Raw genomic sequence first — 15090 nt, forward strand, 5'->3', positions numbered from 1 at the left:
ATAGTAGGGAATGGTAAATTGAAGAATTAAGGCCAAGATTATATAATTTTAGGATCAATGCTGGTCATCATTATGTAAGACTGCCTTCTTCAACTGATTCAGGTGTGGTAAGAGATGCCACAGATATCAAAAAATAAAGCTTGTTCTCTCTCCTCAAAGAGTTTAAAATTAAATTTGAGAGGCGTTTAAATACACACACACAAAAATCAGTAACTATAACTAAATGGTATAGAAGCAAATTATACATGCAGAAGTAGATTAAAAAAGAGAGAACACTGGAAAACAAAGGAAGGTGGAAACTTCTTTATCACAGCATTAGTACACTGCTTTGGGATCACTTATTTAATTTTCTCTCTATACCCCAAAGGCAGAAAATATGTCTGACTATTCATCATGTACTCCAGACCCTATTATTTGTGTTTATACACACAGATTGAGTTAATTACTCAACTTATCCAATCTTTATGGATAAGATAGTCTTTTGGTTTGAGCCTACAAAAATAGGTAGAGAAGTAAGATACAGCACTCCCAGAGGCATCATCCAGAAGGCATCGCCATTTTCTGAAGGGTTATGAAAGTCAAATAGAATTGTTTACATTTGGGGGAGCCTGGGTGGCTCAGTCACTGGTCAAGCGTCTGACTTCGGCTCAGGTCATGATCCATGGTTTGTGAGTTCGAGCCCCACATCAGGCTCCGTGCTCACAGCTCGGAGCCTGGAGCCTACTTTGGATTCTGTGTCTCCCTCTCTCTCTGCTCCTCCCCTGCTTGCACTCTGTCTCTGTCTCTCTCTCTCAAAAATAAATAAACATTAAAAAAAATTAAAAAATAAATTAAAAAAAAAAAGAATTGTTTACATTCGGCCTGACAAGCAAAAGGGAACTATTCTAGATTCTCTACTGGATGATTCTCTTGAAGTAGGTCTAAGGAAGATTAGCAGTGGTGTGGAGAATGAACTGGGTAGAAGAGAAAGTAAAGATCTTCACTGAATAGGAAACCATTACCATCTCACATATGTGATGATAAAAAGCTTTCCACTAGTTTGTAGCCACGAGACTTGAAAGGAACCATCAAATCCTAGAAACGATTTGAAGCAAGTAATGATAGGATTAGGTAACTTGAAAATTAAGGAGGAGACAGTCAAACATATTTCTTGCTTGGGAGGTTGAAATAATAATTATGATATAGACAGAAACAGAATGGCCAAACAGGGATGATTATTAAAATAACCAACAGGGATGATTATTAAATAGAGTCGATATATCTAAAAAAAAAATAAATAGATCTACATAATTAAATTAGTCCATAACATGAGTGTTAGCCTACTTCTGGCCACAGCACTGTAAACAATAGATTCAAATGATAAGTTTATCGTTTGAGATCTTTAAATTTGTATGTAGAACATTCAAATGTAGATGAGCCTCAAAATATAAGAAGCAGATAAAGAAATAAAGGTTGTAAAATAATGACTTATGAACCATTTATTTCCAGTGAATGGTTAAATCCATTTTAGTAAATTAGCTCTCAGAAAGTGTCTTCTGAGGGAGAAGAACAAATGGCCAAGCCCTCTTCACATATGTCTAAAAATGACAGTTATAAATGGGTATCATCTTCTCTTCCAGTGACTCGGGTTTACCATGTACATTTCTGAAACTTTATGGTTATTTATAATTAGATTTTCAAGGATGAAAGATGTTTTGTAAAGAAAAATGCATACATGGAAATAACAACGAGAGAATATGCAAAACAGAGAAAATGGAAAAAGAGAAGACTCTAGAAAAAAAATGCTAGAATAAAATATTGGGGTTATTCTAGGGAATAAGGCAAAAGGACAAAAAGATAACACTGTAAAAATAAAGGAGAGTATTAGAAACTGACACGTTTCCCTTATCTGTAACGAATAGGCTTTTAAATACTGAATTCTTGGTGCTGTGTGTTTAATCCTAAAACTCTTACCATATTGATGTTAGAGTCAGAATGGGGGAAAAACTACAATGAAAATTATCAGCACCAAAACGTTCTGCAAAAACCTATGCTCTGAGCGCTTTATTAAGCTGTGATCACAGATGTAAATGTAAGAGGTGATGGTGCTTTTTCCCCATTTATAAACTACTATCTAGGGAAGCTGTTGGGGTATATGTATAAAAAATGAAATTGTATTTAGGTTAAACTAAATCCTATGGAGAAGAGAGAGGAGATGTAGTATTTGGATTTTGGAAAGATGTACTCTCTTCCACAATTTAATTTGAATTCCCAACTTCTGAATATCCTTGGGTATTGCTGATATCTCAAAATGATACTGGCTTGGTGCTCCATAACCCAAAAAATGCTGGTCCAAAATAAAGGCATATATTCATTTTTTAAATTTTTTTAACATTTATTTATTTTTGAGAGACAGAGACAGATTGCAAGCAGGGGAGGGGGAGTGAGACAGAGGGAGACACAGAATCTGAAGCAGGCTCCAGGCTCTGAGCTGTCAGCACAGAGCCCGATGGGGACTCGTGCTAGAACCCATGAACCGTGATGTCATATCCTGAGTTGAAGTGTTATGCTTAACCGACTGAGCTACCTAGGTGCCCCAAGGTATATATTCTTTATATATCCCACAGAAAGATAATAGAAGCTTTATTTGTGTTATAAAGCTACATTGTTTGATTAATGGAGCTCCATTTAAATAGCCATTCTCTTTAACCCTGAAATATATACACTAAGACTGAATCTCAGGATGGGAACCCAACAGGTATCCCCTATGCTCACCAGCTCTGAGATGATACAGATGCAGAGATTTCTTACAAGAGTCCCTTGCTATCCATTCATTATACTTAGAAACATCAAAAAGGGAAACAATAACTTAAAAACTCCTATTGAGCAACTAGAGACCTTGAACACAGACAAAGGGTGAACACAAAGACAGAATGTTTGGTTATGAGAATCACATTTCATCTCTTCAATTAACTTTTTATAGTGCATTTTTGGTGTTTTCATTATTTTTCTTCTATTCCCTTGGTTCTAACAGAAATATACACATACATGTATATATTTCATTAAGAGGAAATAAGAGAGTTTTTTTTAGTTAAGATGTTTCCATTCACAAAGACTACACATTTAAAAAATAAATTGCCTGAATAAATTCAATTATCTAGAGAAGCAAAGGAAATCACATGCAAATGACATTATATGCAGAGGCCATTCCGACAGCTTCATGTTTATTTTTATTGTTTTAGTCAGTGGAAGGGAAAAGCTGTCAAAAATGTAACATCTCTTCCTTTTTAAAGGTCCAATGTCTCTGGTACTGAAAATTGCATGAGCAATAATCAAGAGAAGAAATCTGTCTACTACTGAAAATAGAAGGTTCAGACTGCCTCCAACTTAATGCCAGCACACAAGCGGGCCACCATACACACCTTGGTTGTATTTTGCCTATAAAAAGCAAAAAACAGCATTTAATTTGCAAGCAGTTAGGTATCAATTCAGTCAATTAAGACTGGTCTAAAAAACAGTATATCAAAAAAAAAGTTAATAAATCCTCATATGTTAAATTAGCCTATACCATGACTATTAATCCTGTCTTCCGAGAGCAGCATTATAAATAGTAGGCACTATATACGACTTTACCAGAAGGTACTTCTTAGCCTTTTGCATTCCAATGAGCAGTAATTAAATATGACATTTTTGCCTTGTTCTTTGAATATGACAAAAATACTTGGGGCAGATTTAGGCTAACTTTTGTAACTGGTTCTTGCTGAAAATCTCTGGCTCTTGACGCAGAATTTATGTGCTACCTGAGTTCTCTTGAGGCATGAATGTACCAAGTAAATGTGGCATATGTTTGTATTTTCTTGCCAATTCCAAATTCATTCATTCAAATCACTCATTGTAGGCCAAATTCTTATCCAATTCCACAGAGCCACCGATTTTCCTGTGAATAGCAGCTTTGTGTATGGTAACAGGGAAGTCAATAGCAGGTCTGTGCACAGAACTATGCAACTAGTGGAAAGGATAAGAATTTGACCACAGGATTTTTTGAGTGTGGTAGAATCTAGTTTGAAATGACCTAGATGATGAGGCTTTCAACACGTTCACTTGGGTGTCAACTCTGAAACTTGACAATTTGAGTCACTGTGAATTTTTATATGGCCATCGTTTATACCACCCTGATTGTAATATGTGTGAGGATAAGTCTTCCCTTTAATATATGTGTATTACGATGTTCTTTATTGATTATAATTAACCTCCGATTTCATTCAGCACCTGAGGGCATATTCTTAGCAAACTCATAAAAGCATCAAGTGTTAAATTTAGAAATGTGCCAATCTCTGTATTGGGTTTTTTACTAGGCTATGATCCCTCCTAACAGATCTATGAAGTAGGTATTATTGTTACTGTTTTTATACACGCAGAAATGGGGGCTTAAGCCATTAAATTCAGTGTAAACTGTTCAAGTTCAGTAAGTATTTTGAACCCATGTCTCTGAATCTTTCAAATGTGCTTTTAGCCATTTTGCTATACAGTCTCTCATTAGACTGAAAACACCTAACTTTTCTAATTTTATTAACATTGATCTGATTTTCTGGCAAACGTGTTTTGTCTCCATATTTGTTAACTCTGTCTCATAGGGCATTTCTAATACACCAGTTTGGTTTCATAGGGTACTTTATTAACATACTCCGTCTTCTATACTGTTTTTAGTTAGCTCCATCCTATATTTCAATTTCCTTGACTTATATTTCCAAATGAAAATTAAGCTGTTTTGTCAAACTTGTAAACTAACATTTTAACCCCACCCCACCCTCCAACACACACACACACACACACACACACACACACACACACACACACACACCAGTGAAGCATGCACATGAAATTTGTTAACCATGCGATTACTTTTTAACAAGCAGAATCCCAGGTCCTAGAGGGAATACAAATATTATTCTAATAGTGAAATCCAGTATCTTTCATGGCTTCTTCAAAACATTTGAGACTACTGGAGATTTCTTTTCCTAGCTTTCTGATGGCCTAACATCTACTGTTCATTCTTATCCCAGCCATTGCCTGTTTTGACCTTAAATCCTCTAAAACATATTCAACAACCATAAGTTCCTACTTCTCTTTCTAAACTCTCCATCTTAGGAAAATGATCTTGACACTGTATGTTGAAGATCTCTCAGTGACCTGCACCAACTTTCAAGAAAAACACATATAACTCCTTTGGATGATACACAAACTTCTATACTATCACTCTCCATGCCACTTAGTGATACAATCATAATTTAACTCCTTGCTTTCCCTAGGCCATGAACTCCTTAATTTCTTACTTCCCTGCTTCTTTCAAGATAACTGAAAGCTTTAAAATCCAGCTTAAGGGCACCTGGGTGGCTCAGTCAGTTAACCTTCTAACTTCAACTCAGGTCATTATCTCACAGTTTGTGAGTTTGAGCCCCACATTGGGCTTTGCACTGGCGGTGCAGAGCCTGCTCGGGATTCTCTCTCTCTCTCTCTCTCTCTCTCTCTCTCTCCCTCCCTCCCTCTCTCGGTCTGCTCCTTCCCCATTTGCCCGTTCTGTCTCTAAATAAATAAATAAATAAATAAATAAACAAACAAACAAACTTAAAAAAAAAAACAAAATAAATTTGGCTTAGGTTTACTTGGGGAGTTATAAATTCTCAACAAATTTTTGTGGAATAAATGACTCTTCTTAAATTCACAATTTCTTTTTAAGTTTTATTTCTATTTATCTTGAGAAAGAGATAGAGAACAAGTAGGGGAGGGGCGGGGGGGGGGAGAAAATACCAAGTAGGCTCCACGTAGTTAGCTCAGAGCCCAATGTGGGGCTGGAACTCACAAACTGTGAGATCATGACCTGAGCCAAAATCAAAAGTCAGATACTCAGCCTAGTGAGCCACCCAAGCACCCCTTAAATTCACAACTTCAAATCTTGTGTCTACGCAGGTAAGGTTCACATTCCCATCTCTTGACAGAGAAGTTTCAATCACTATTTCCAACAGTTGGTATTCTACCTAGATTTCTCATTACCTCAAACCCAACACAGACAAAGACGAATTCTGTCACCCAAACCAGGTCACTTCTGTTTTCTCTCCTTACAGTGGCACCAACATTCTCGTGGCTATAGAGGATTAAAGTAAAAATCATTAATTTTGATCGTAAGCAAATCTCCTAACCTCTTAATTTTCCTATCTCAAAATGAGAGATGTGGACAAAAAGAGCTCTCAGATCTAATGCCAGATAGATTCTACAGGTCTGGGACACATAGGTGGCTCAGTTGGTTCAGCATCCAACTCTTGATTTTGGCTCAGGTAATGATATCATAGTTCCTAAGTTCAAGCTCAGCCTGGAGCTCTGTGCTGACAGTGCAGAGCCTGCTTGGGATTCTCTCTCTTTCCCTCTCTCTTTCTCTGCCCCTCTTCCATGCATGTGCAAGTTCTCTCTCTCTCTCTCTCTCTCTCTCTCTCCAAATAAATAAATAAACATTAAAAATTTTCTATAGGTCTGTGAGTGATAAATATATGAAAATACAGCAGGTAATTGTCTCACCTACAATCTTTATTCATCCCTAAAACCCTTATCATTTTATCTTTCTTTTACATAGTCCCCACACCCCCCAAAATATATCTGCATTTATAGTAAGATAAACTAAGAATTGGCATTATTTGCCACCAATGAAATAGATTAAATGGCCTAAGTCTGTCCCTATGGAAAGAAATAGGTTTTTCCAGGCACTATGCCACCACTAAATGGACAGTAATACCTCTTACTGTGAAAAGCAGATCTGTAAATTAAGCTCTAGCTGGGTGTAAATAACAAAGGAAACAGTAAAAAAAATTCTACATACAAACATACAGTTAATATAAAAATTATGGCTTTCATTGCTAATATATGTGTATTTTACATATATACATATGTGTAACAATATATATTTTTAACAAATAAATTTTCAACAAATGTGTTACAGCTTTAACTGTTCTCAGTATTAGCTGGCTTAATCAGCTTTCATTTTTTGCCTTTTCTGCTTTCAGTAAACTGTTCTATCTCATGACTAGTATTTCTATGAACAAGACAATATTTCTTTTTGTTGATCTCTCTAAAATGCTTAATTATTCATTTGATTTTGCTACACTCTGACTGGTCTGGCAGAGCAAACAATGTTAAGGCTGGGAAGTAAATATATTAGAAATCCATTGAAGCAAGTGGAAATTACTTTTTTTCATATTTGAGCAAGAAAAGTAAACATAGATACTCCTGGTCGTTTTTCATACTGTTATAAAACCTACTCACTTTTGCTTGTGCATATCTCTGATAACCCAATACTGGGTTACACGTAACAGGTTTGGTTTTGGTTTTGGTTTTCCGACATAGAACAGACAAAAAAAATGTTTGGTCTTGTTTCACAGAACTTACCTGGCACTTTATATGTTTCTCTAAACTACCAACAAGTTAATTATCAGCCAAAATATTTGAAGGCTTTTCTAAAATAGGACACCCATCACCCCTTATTCCCACTCCATCTGAGATTAAACCTTGGTTCAATTTTGGTTCCATGGATCTGGTCTAGAAACAAACCAGAATTAGACTTAACTTATTTAGAGTTTAAACTAGATGATGAATTAATATTTAGTTCACAATATAGGGTTTTTATAAGACCATTTGTGTATCCACAACTTTCATGGTTCCCCAACAATTAGAGATTATAAACTCCAAGCTTCTGATAGCATTCAAGACATTTTACAATCTGGCCTTAATCTGCCTTTTCAACTTGTTTATATTACAACATAGTCTTTTGAGTCAGTCCCATTCTTACTGGCTGTGTGACTTTATTTTATTCTCTCCACTTTGGTATCCATATCAGTAAAATGGACATAATGATATTTTCTTTGTGGAAGATTATAAAGATTATATGACATGATGAATGCAAATGCTTAGCATAATTCCTAGTCCATATTTACAGTTTGATAAATGTTAGTTCCCTTTTACCAGACTTCTTGAAAGCACACTCTAATTGAATAAACTAAGTTGCTTGGGGTTTCACATACATACTGAATAGTAGTTTCACACACATACACCATACACCATGCACTTGGGGTTCCACACACACACACACACACACACACACACACACACACACACCAATAGTAGTACCATGTGTACACAACATAACTTTTGCAATGATACCTAGAAGAACTGTTCCTTATTGAGCTCTTTTCCTTCAGTCTATTTAGACTATCTCCTTCCCTTCGATTTCCTTCTACCTCATCTTGCATGTTCAAGTCATACCTATCCTTCAAGACTCAGCTTACATATCTTTGTTTTAAGGAAGCTTTCCTTCACTTCTACTCTCTCTTTGAAACTTCTCCAAGAACCACTCTACTGTCCCACTTTTGAAACTGACCCTACTCATTTCTGATTTATTATAATTTGCATATACATGTAGGATGCATGCCGCAGTCCTCTTGAGCAGTGGTCCTGAAAGCATCAGTCTGCAACAAGACAAGAAGCTGCCCCAGAACGGAAATCGATTTTATCACTAGGCACCCCGTTTACTTTAGCTAGGATTCTTTTCATAGCAAGACTTTCTTAATGAAGGGAGGGACATAGACCACATTTTGAGTGGCACTGTTCTAGAACAATGTGCTTAGAAATTTGCTCTTCTCCCTTAATCAGAAAATGCTGTTATTCCTCTATAAACTCCCATAACATACCATAAACCCTCCATCTGTAACACTCACCACAATATTATCAAAGCCTTAAATAGGATTTATATGTGCATCTATTTTCTCCACCAGACTGTAAGTTCCCAGAAGATAAAAAATGTGCCCTTTTCATGTTTGCATTAAAATATTTTACACATAGGAGATATTCCACAAATCTTGGTTTAACCAAAATGACTTCTCTTCCCTGTCATTACACCAAAAAATGAGGCATTTAAGATTTAGGTGAAACATGGCTTCCTTTTTTATGATAATTTTGTCCTATCAACAGGTACTCACAATGGACCTTGGATGCAGACAGTATTAGAAAGCGAGTACTGACGTAAGGGTTAAATATAGAAGGTGCTTGGAATGAAACAAATATTAAGGGGGAAAAAGTAGTTGAAAATAAAAGGAAGAAGAAAAGACAATATAGAATTCTATGCCATAAGTAAAGGGAAAGTTGAACTGTCTCTCAAAGATTCAGCACACTATTGAGAAACCATCTATATTTCAACTAGAATATTGCGGAAATGGGGGAATGGGGCAAAAGCATGAGTATAGTGAGGATTATACCTGACTTTCAAACTTTTTCCCTAAAGCAAAGTTTAGAAAAAAATTTTTTTTTACTCTCTGTATAAACATAGAGGGTTTTCAAATGCTTAACTCATTTCTCCAACACATACAAACTAACTGTACCCATTCTACTTACAGGCAAGAAAGCATGAAAAAATGCAAATTGTAAGGAGTGATGAAAATGTAAAGATCGTCCTAAATTCATGTATATATTTAAAACTTTACATATAACTTTTAAAATTAAAAACTGCAATATTTTAGAGTACTTCTATACAGCAGAAAATCAATGTAGATTCCCCCTATATAACCCAACACTGCTGCTGAGCCTCTTTATAGTTGAACTATAAGGTCGGAGGTTCTTATCACAATCCCAAAAACTATTCAACCTATCTTTTCCTTTTAGCTATGTAGACAGGACATGAAAACAGAACTTGGTGCTAAATTTCATTCTAAATTGGATTTGTGCCATTCCCAGTGGTTTTGCCGTGTTTGTTATTTCTTAGCTATGGCTTCTGGTTTTACTGATCTTTCAATTTTTTCACTATTGCCACTCATGTAAAATTTATTATGATATACTTTTTTTTCTTTTTTTCCCTTTTCGTAGAGGTGCATAAATGAGGCACTTCACTCACTAAGGAAATCTCTTTATAATTACAGGGATCATATAAAAATCCCCTTATCCACCATGGAAATCTGATAGCTATTTAAATGTAACAAAAATACTTAACTATTCAAAATTAGATGAAGAGACTACAGTGACTTTTTTAAATGATAAAAACACGAAGGCATACATTTTCATCAAAAAATATGAACAATATTTAAAGAAACTAAATGCCTATGTCTATCTCATATATCAATCTAAAAGCACCTCAATTACAAATAATTAAAAGTCTTCTTTTTGATGTCAGCTTTTGTTTTATTATGTCTGAATAAACTACCCAGCAAATGAAAAAGAAATTTTAAAAGTATAGAAATAAAAATATTACGAAATTAACATCTTTTTGTGTGTTTCACTTTTATTAACTTGTTTTTTTCTCTCATACTTTCCACCTATATGTATAGCTGCTGCATTTTGTTACTGAGAGTGAAAAATAACTTGATCTTTCAATTAGGCAGTAGATAAATATTGGGATCAGTTGGTCAATATCACAATTCAAGCTGCTAAAGGATTATAACAAAGCAACCTGCAAATAAGAATGACATTCCAAATCAGACCCAGAATGATAAAACATGGAATGTAAAAAGACTAGGTAGAATTGGAGAGGAGCAAGAACGGAAGTGGTAGGAGCTCTGTATAAAAGGCATCTTTGTAAAACTTTTTCAAAACTGTTTTCTGTGTTTTACCCACTGCCTGAGCCACATCATAAACTTCCCTGGGCCTTAAGAAATTTTGCTTTCGTAAACACCTTCCTCCACAAACAAATAATGATGATGAAGGAGAGGGAGAGAGAGAGGGAGAGGGAGAGGGAGAGGGAGAGGGAGAGGGAGAGAGAGAGAAGGAAGAGTATTATTTTAATTATATGACTACACTGGGAAAATATATTAGTATTAAATATTAAAAAATTTTCTTCCACCTGAAAGTTTACTTGTCTTTCTGATTTTAAAAGAAGTCAAAACATTTTCCTGGGCCCCTAAAAGTCCTATGGGCTCTAGGCTGTGCTTATAGTGCCTAATGGCTAATCTGGCCCTGTCTATCACAATAAGTTTTCTCCCACTTTTCTTTTTTCTGATTATTAGAAGAACATTTAGCAGTGTGACATCTTTGCAAAGTTTCATTTTGCATAAGCTTTATATTACATTTATTCTCACTGAATCTTTTATACATGTTACATTTATGTACTTGTATGACTTCAACTTGCTGACTGATGATTTTATGAGCTTTTTACATAAACAGTCAATAATATAGGCACAAACATATGTACAACCACACTGCTATTCTTCCAGAAGTTATGTGGCTTTTTTGTCATTAAGAGACCTAAAAATATGTTTCTTTTATGGTTTGATATGAGACAAAACATTAAAAAAATACTGAAAACTGTATACACAACCTGTATTATAAACTTCAAAGTTCTAAGAAACTAGATCTTAATTGTTCCCACCATTAAAAAAAGACATGATAATTATGTGCCATAACAGAGTTTTTAGTTAACAGTATGGTGGTAATCATATTACAATATATAAACGCATCACAATAACACACTGTACTCCTTAAACTCACAATATTATATCTCAATAAAAATGTAAAACCATAAATAAAATTTAAAAACTGTATATTTGTTCTGTGTACAGAACGGCAGAACTATAAAAACACTGGTTAATTAATTAACATTTAAAGTTTTTTCTTTTTTTTTTTTTCATGACTTTGTTGGACTATGAAATCACAGGTACTTAGTATATATATACTTTTATGATCATATTAGTATTTAGCTGGACTATTTGGTAACTAGTCCACCATATAGATTAGTAGCTCTATCACAAAGTTATTATTATTTTTTTTTTTAATTTTTTTTTTCAACGTTTATTTATTTTGGGGACAGAGAGAGACAGAGCATGAACGGGGGAGGGGCAGAGAGAGAGGGAGGCACAGAATCGGAAACAGGCTCCAGGCTCTGAGCCATCAGCCCAGAGCCTGACGCGGGGCTCAAACTCCCGGACCGCGAGATCGTGACCTGGCTGAAGTCGGACGCTTAACCGACTGCGCCACCCAGGCGCCCCTATCACAAAGTTATTAATACATGCTTCATTTTAGAACGATTGGGAAGGCAGCTGTCTTCAAAAAGAATTCTGAATCTGCCTATGGGATTGTGCAAGAAAAGGAAGCACAGGGGCACCTGGGAGGCTCAGTCGGTTAAGCGTCTGACTTTGGCTCAGGTCGTAATCTTGTGGTTCCGTGGGTTCAAGCCCCATGTTGGGCTCTGTGCTGACAGCTCAGAGCCTGGAGCCTGCTTCGGATTCCATGTCTCCCTTTCTGTATGCCCCTCCCCCACTCGTTCTCTCTCTCTCTCTCTCTCTCTCTCTCTCTCTCTCTCTCCCCTCTCTCCCAAAAATAAACACTACAAAAATTTAAGGAAAAAAAAAAAAAGGAGTCACCAAACTAACCAGCTCTGTTAGCCAGATGTACCTTGGAAATCAAAGAAATTATAAATACTCCTGGTAGACTGTCTTCATATTCAGTGATCAATTAAAGCTAACCCAGTAGAATAAAACGTTTTCACCAAATGCATAGACAGATAAAATGACCTTTGCTCTCAAACTCTCTAAACCTGTAAAATATTAGCAAAGTTTAACTTAATATCTTACTTTCCTCACATGAGACAGCCTTAGCAAATGAAAAAAAAGATTTGTTAACTTACATTATTTTTAGCGAATAAGCAGAAATTTTTTTTCCACTGTAACTCAAGCTTGATATTCGTGTTTCTTATTAAATCAATATCTCTAAGCATTTGATTCCAGGGCCAAGAATTAACTGCAATGTCACTGCTGACACCAAAAATAAACCACTTATTTACATGTTAATGAACCTTTATTATAAAGTACCAGTTTGTATGTCTGCCAGCCAAGCAAATCATTCTCATCAACACCTCAATTGCAAATTCTTTGCATATACTCTAATTACCATGCTATATTTGTTCTTATATCAAATAGTCTATTATTTTGCATTAGATTATATCATTTTCTTTTCTTTGCTACAAAGGACATATAGGAGCCTACTGGTAAAGGATTACTACCACTGTGGAAAGGGGTGTATAAAGGGCATGTGGATGAATTTTTTTAAGAGATCCATGAAGCAAGTTTGAACAGTTGTATGTGGTTAACTGGTCATCGTGCTACCAATATCTAACTTATTATTCAATAAAGAAATTTCCAATAATTTGATTATGAAAGACTTTTGGGATTGAGGAAGATGGCAGCAGAATAGGACCTTAGGCTCCCATTGTTCCATGAACACAACTAGATAACTATCAAATCATCCTAAGTACCCCAGAAATTGGCCTGAAGACTGGCAGAACAAATTCCACAACTAAAGGTAGAGAAGAGGGCACATCGAAGAAGGGATTCACAGGCACTTTGACATTTTGATCAAAGGTGCAATAAAACCAAATCTAATGAGGAAAAAAAAAGACTTTCACCAGATGGACTTTACCACTGAGCTATATAGGCTTTTTCGTGAAAGTATGGTTAACTATGTGACTCTACAGTGGATTTTTTGAGTAAAAAAATGTTGACTATTAGGTGCCTAAAAGATGATGATTTACAAAACTATATACTGTTATGTAATAAATCAAGTAATGAGAGATAAGCATAGAAGATGTATACGAGGCGCCTGGGTGGCTCAGTTAGTTAAGCAGCTGACTCTTGATTTCGGCTCAGGTCATGATCTTATGATTGTGGAATGCAGCCCTGCCTGGGCCTCTGTGCTGGGCATGAAGCCTGCTTAAGATTCTCTCTCTCTCCCTCTGCCCCTCCCCTGCTTTCCATGAGCATAGGCATGTGCTCCCTCTCTCTCTCTCTCAAAAAAAAATGAAACATACATGCACACACACACGAGAAAATGCATAAAGCTAAATTGTATGAGAAGGATATTGGACAGATGAGAATAATTTTTATCTGGCCTAGAAATCTAAAGACAATGCATTTCTAGTAAGATTGAAAATATGTCCTTGTCCAAATTCTTAGGTAAAAAAAAACAAACTCATGAAAATGGTATTTTAATATGAATTTATTTAAGTTTAATCAATTGACACCACAGTTACTCAAAGAGGAAATCAATCGCAGTGCTGCATTTTGTCCAAGGTAGTCTAGGAGGCAGCAAGGTAATCAAGTCCAGTGAAGCAGTGTAATAGAGAAGACTACAACCTTATTGCTTTTAGAGATCTCTGTGATGTTTGAGAGGACCCAATAACACCACTGTCTTTCTAAAATTCCCATAAAATAAAAGGTAACAGCAAGAGAACACTTGGTAAAAACACAATAGGGTTCCTCCTGTAATTAAAGATCTCATGCAGAAATTGGCAATATTACCAGTAGCAACTTGGAAGAAAATTTAACCAAAGGCTAACGTTACAGGAAGGGAGACCAAGTGAAATGATAATCCCAAGGTGATCTAGAACCCAAGTTGAAACCAAAGAGGCACAAGGTGAAGTTGAGAAAGCCAGCTGAGTAAAAATATACTCTCCAAGGTGACCAAACCTGAACCAAAATTGAAGTAGTCCTGAGGGAAAAAATTAGTCCTTTAAATCATGAGAAAATGCTCTGAAAAGGCAGACTGTGCCTAAAGTAAACTCCCTCGAGTCCTACATCCAAACTGTTTTCCATCTCAAACCATGGAGTACCAAAAGGAGGTAAATAGCAATAGGAATTTCTTAGGTGCATACTCATTCGCAGTTCAACAACCTTAGGCGTTACTTGCTTTAATCAGACATTTTTTTAGGAACAGTGAGGAGTTTAATAGTGAGCTATCAATTTTCATTCTAACATGGTCCCAGCTCAAGGTCATGCCCATAGGATAGTGGATTTTCTGGGTACATTTTTTGTTTGTTTTTGTTTTTAACAAATATTTTAACATTTGTTAAATGTTTTAATGTTTATTTATTTTTGAGAGACTGAGAGTGACACAGTGCGAGCAAGGAAGGGGGAGAGCGAGAGAGGGAGACACAAAATCCGATGCAGGATCCAAGCTCTGAGCTGTCAGCCTAATAGAGTCCCACGTGGGGCTCAAACCCACGAACCATGAGATCACAACCTGAGCCACAGTTGGATGCTTAACCAACTGAACCACCCAGGCACCCCTCTTCATATGTTTTAAATTGAAAAC

General features: G+C 35.9%; 1 protein-coding gene across 34 annotated transcripts in view; it reads right to left on the reverse strand.

Annotated features, from left to right (window-relative positions):
* Positions 1–15090, reverse strand: part of SOX5 (SRY-box transcription factor 5) — a 1017940-nt gene that overhangs the window by 321622 nt on the left and 681228 nt on the right. Inside the window, exon 1 of one of the 34 annotated variants that reach the window (XM_045062637.1) lies at positions 6031–6283. The exons of the other annotated variants lie outside the window; for them this stretch is intronic. Coding sequence (XP_044918572.1) covers positions 6031–6147 — 117 coding nt within the window. The 5' untranslated portion in view covers positions 6148–6283. Of the gene's footprint in view, positions 1–6030; positions 6284–15090 lie in introns of those variants that run through there. 34 annotated transcript variants of the gene reach the window in all.

Source organism: Felis catus, chromosome B4 (genome assembly GCF_018350175.1).
Source record: "Felis catus isolate Fca126 chromosome B4, F.catus_Fca126_mat1.0, whole genome shotgun sequence".
Taxonomy (NCBI): domain Eukaryota; kingdom Metazoa; phylum Chordata; class Mammalia; order Carnivora; family Felidae; genus Felis; species Felis catus.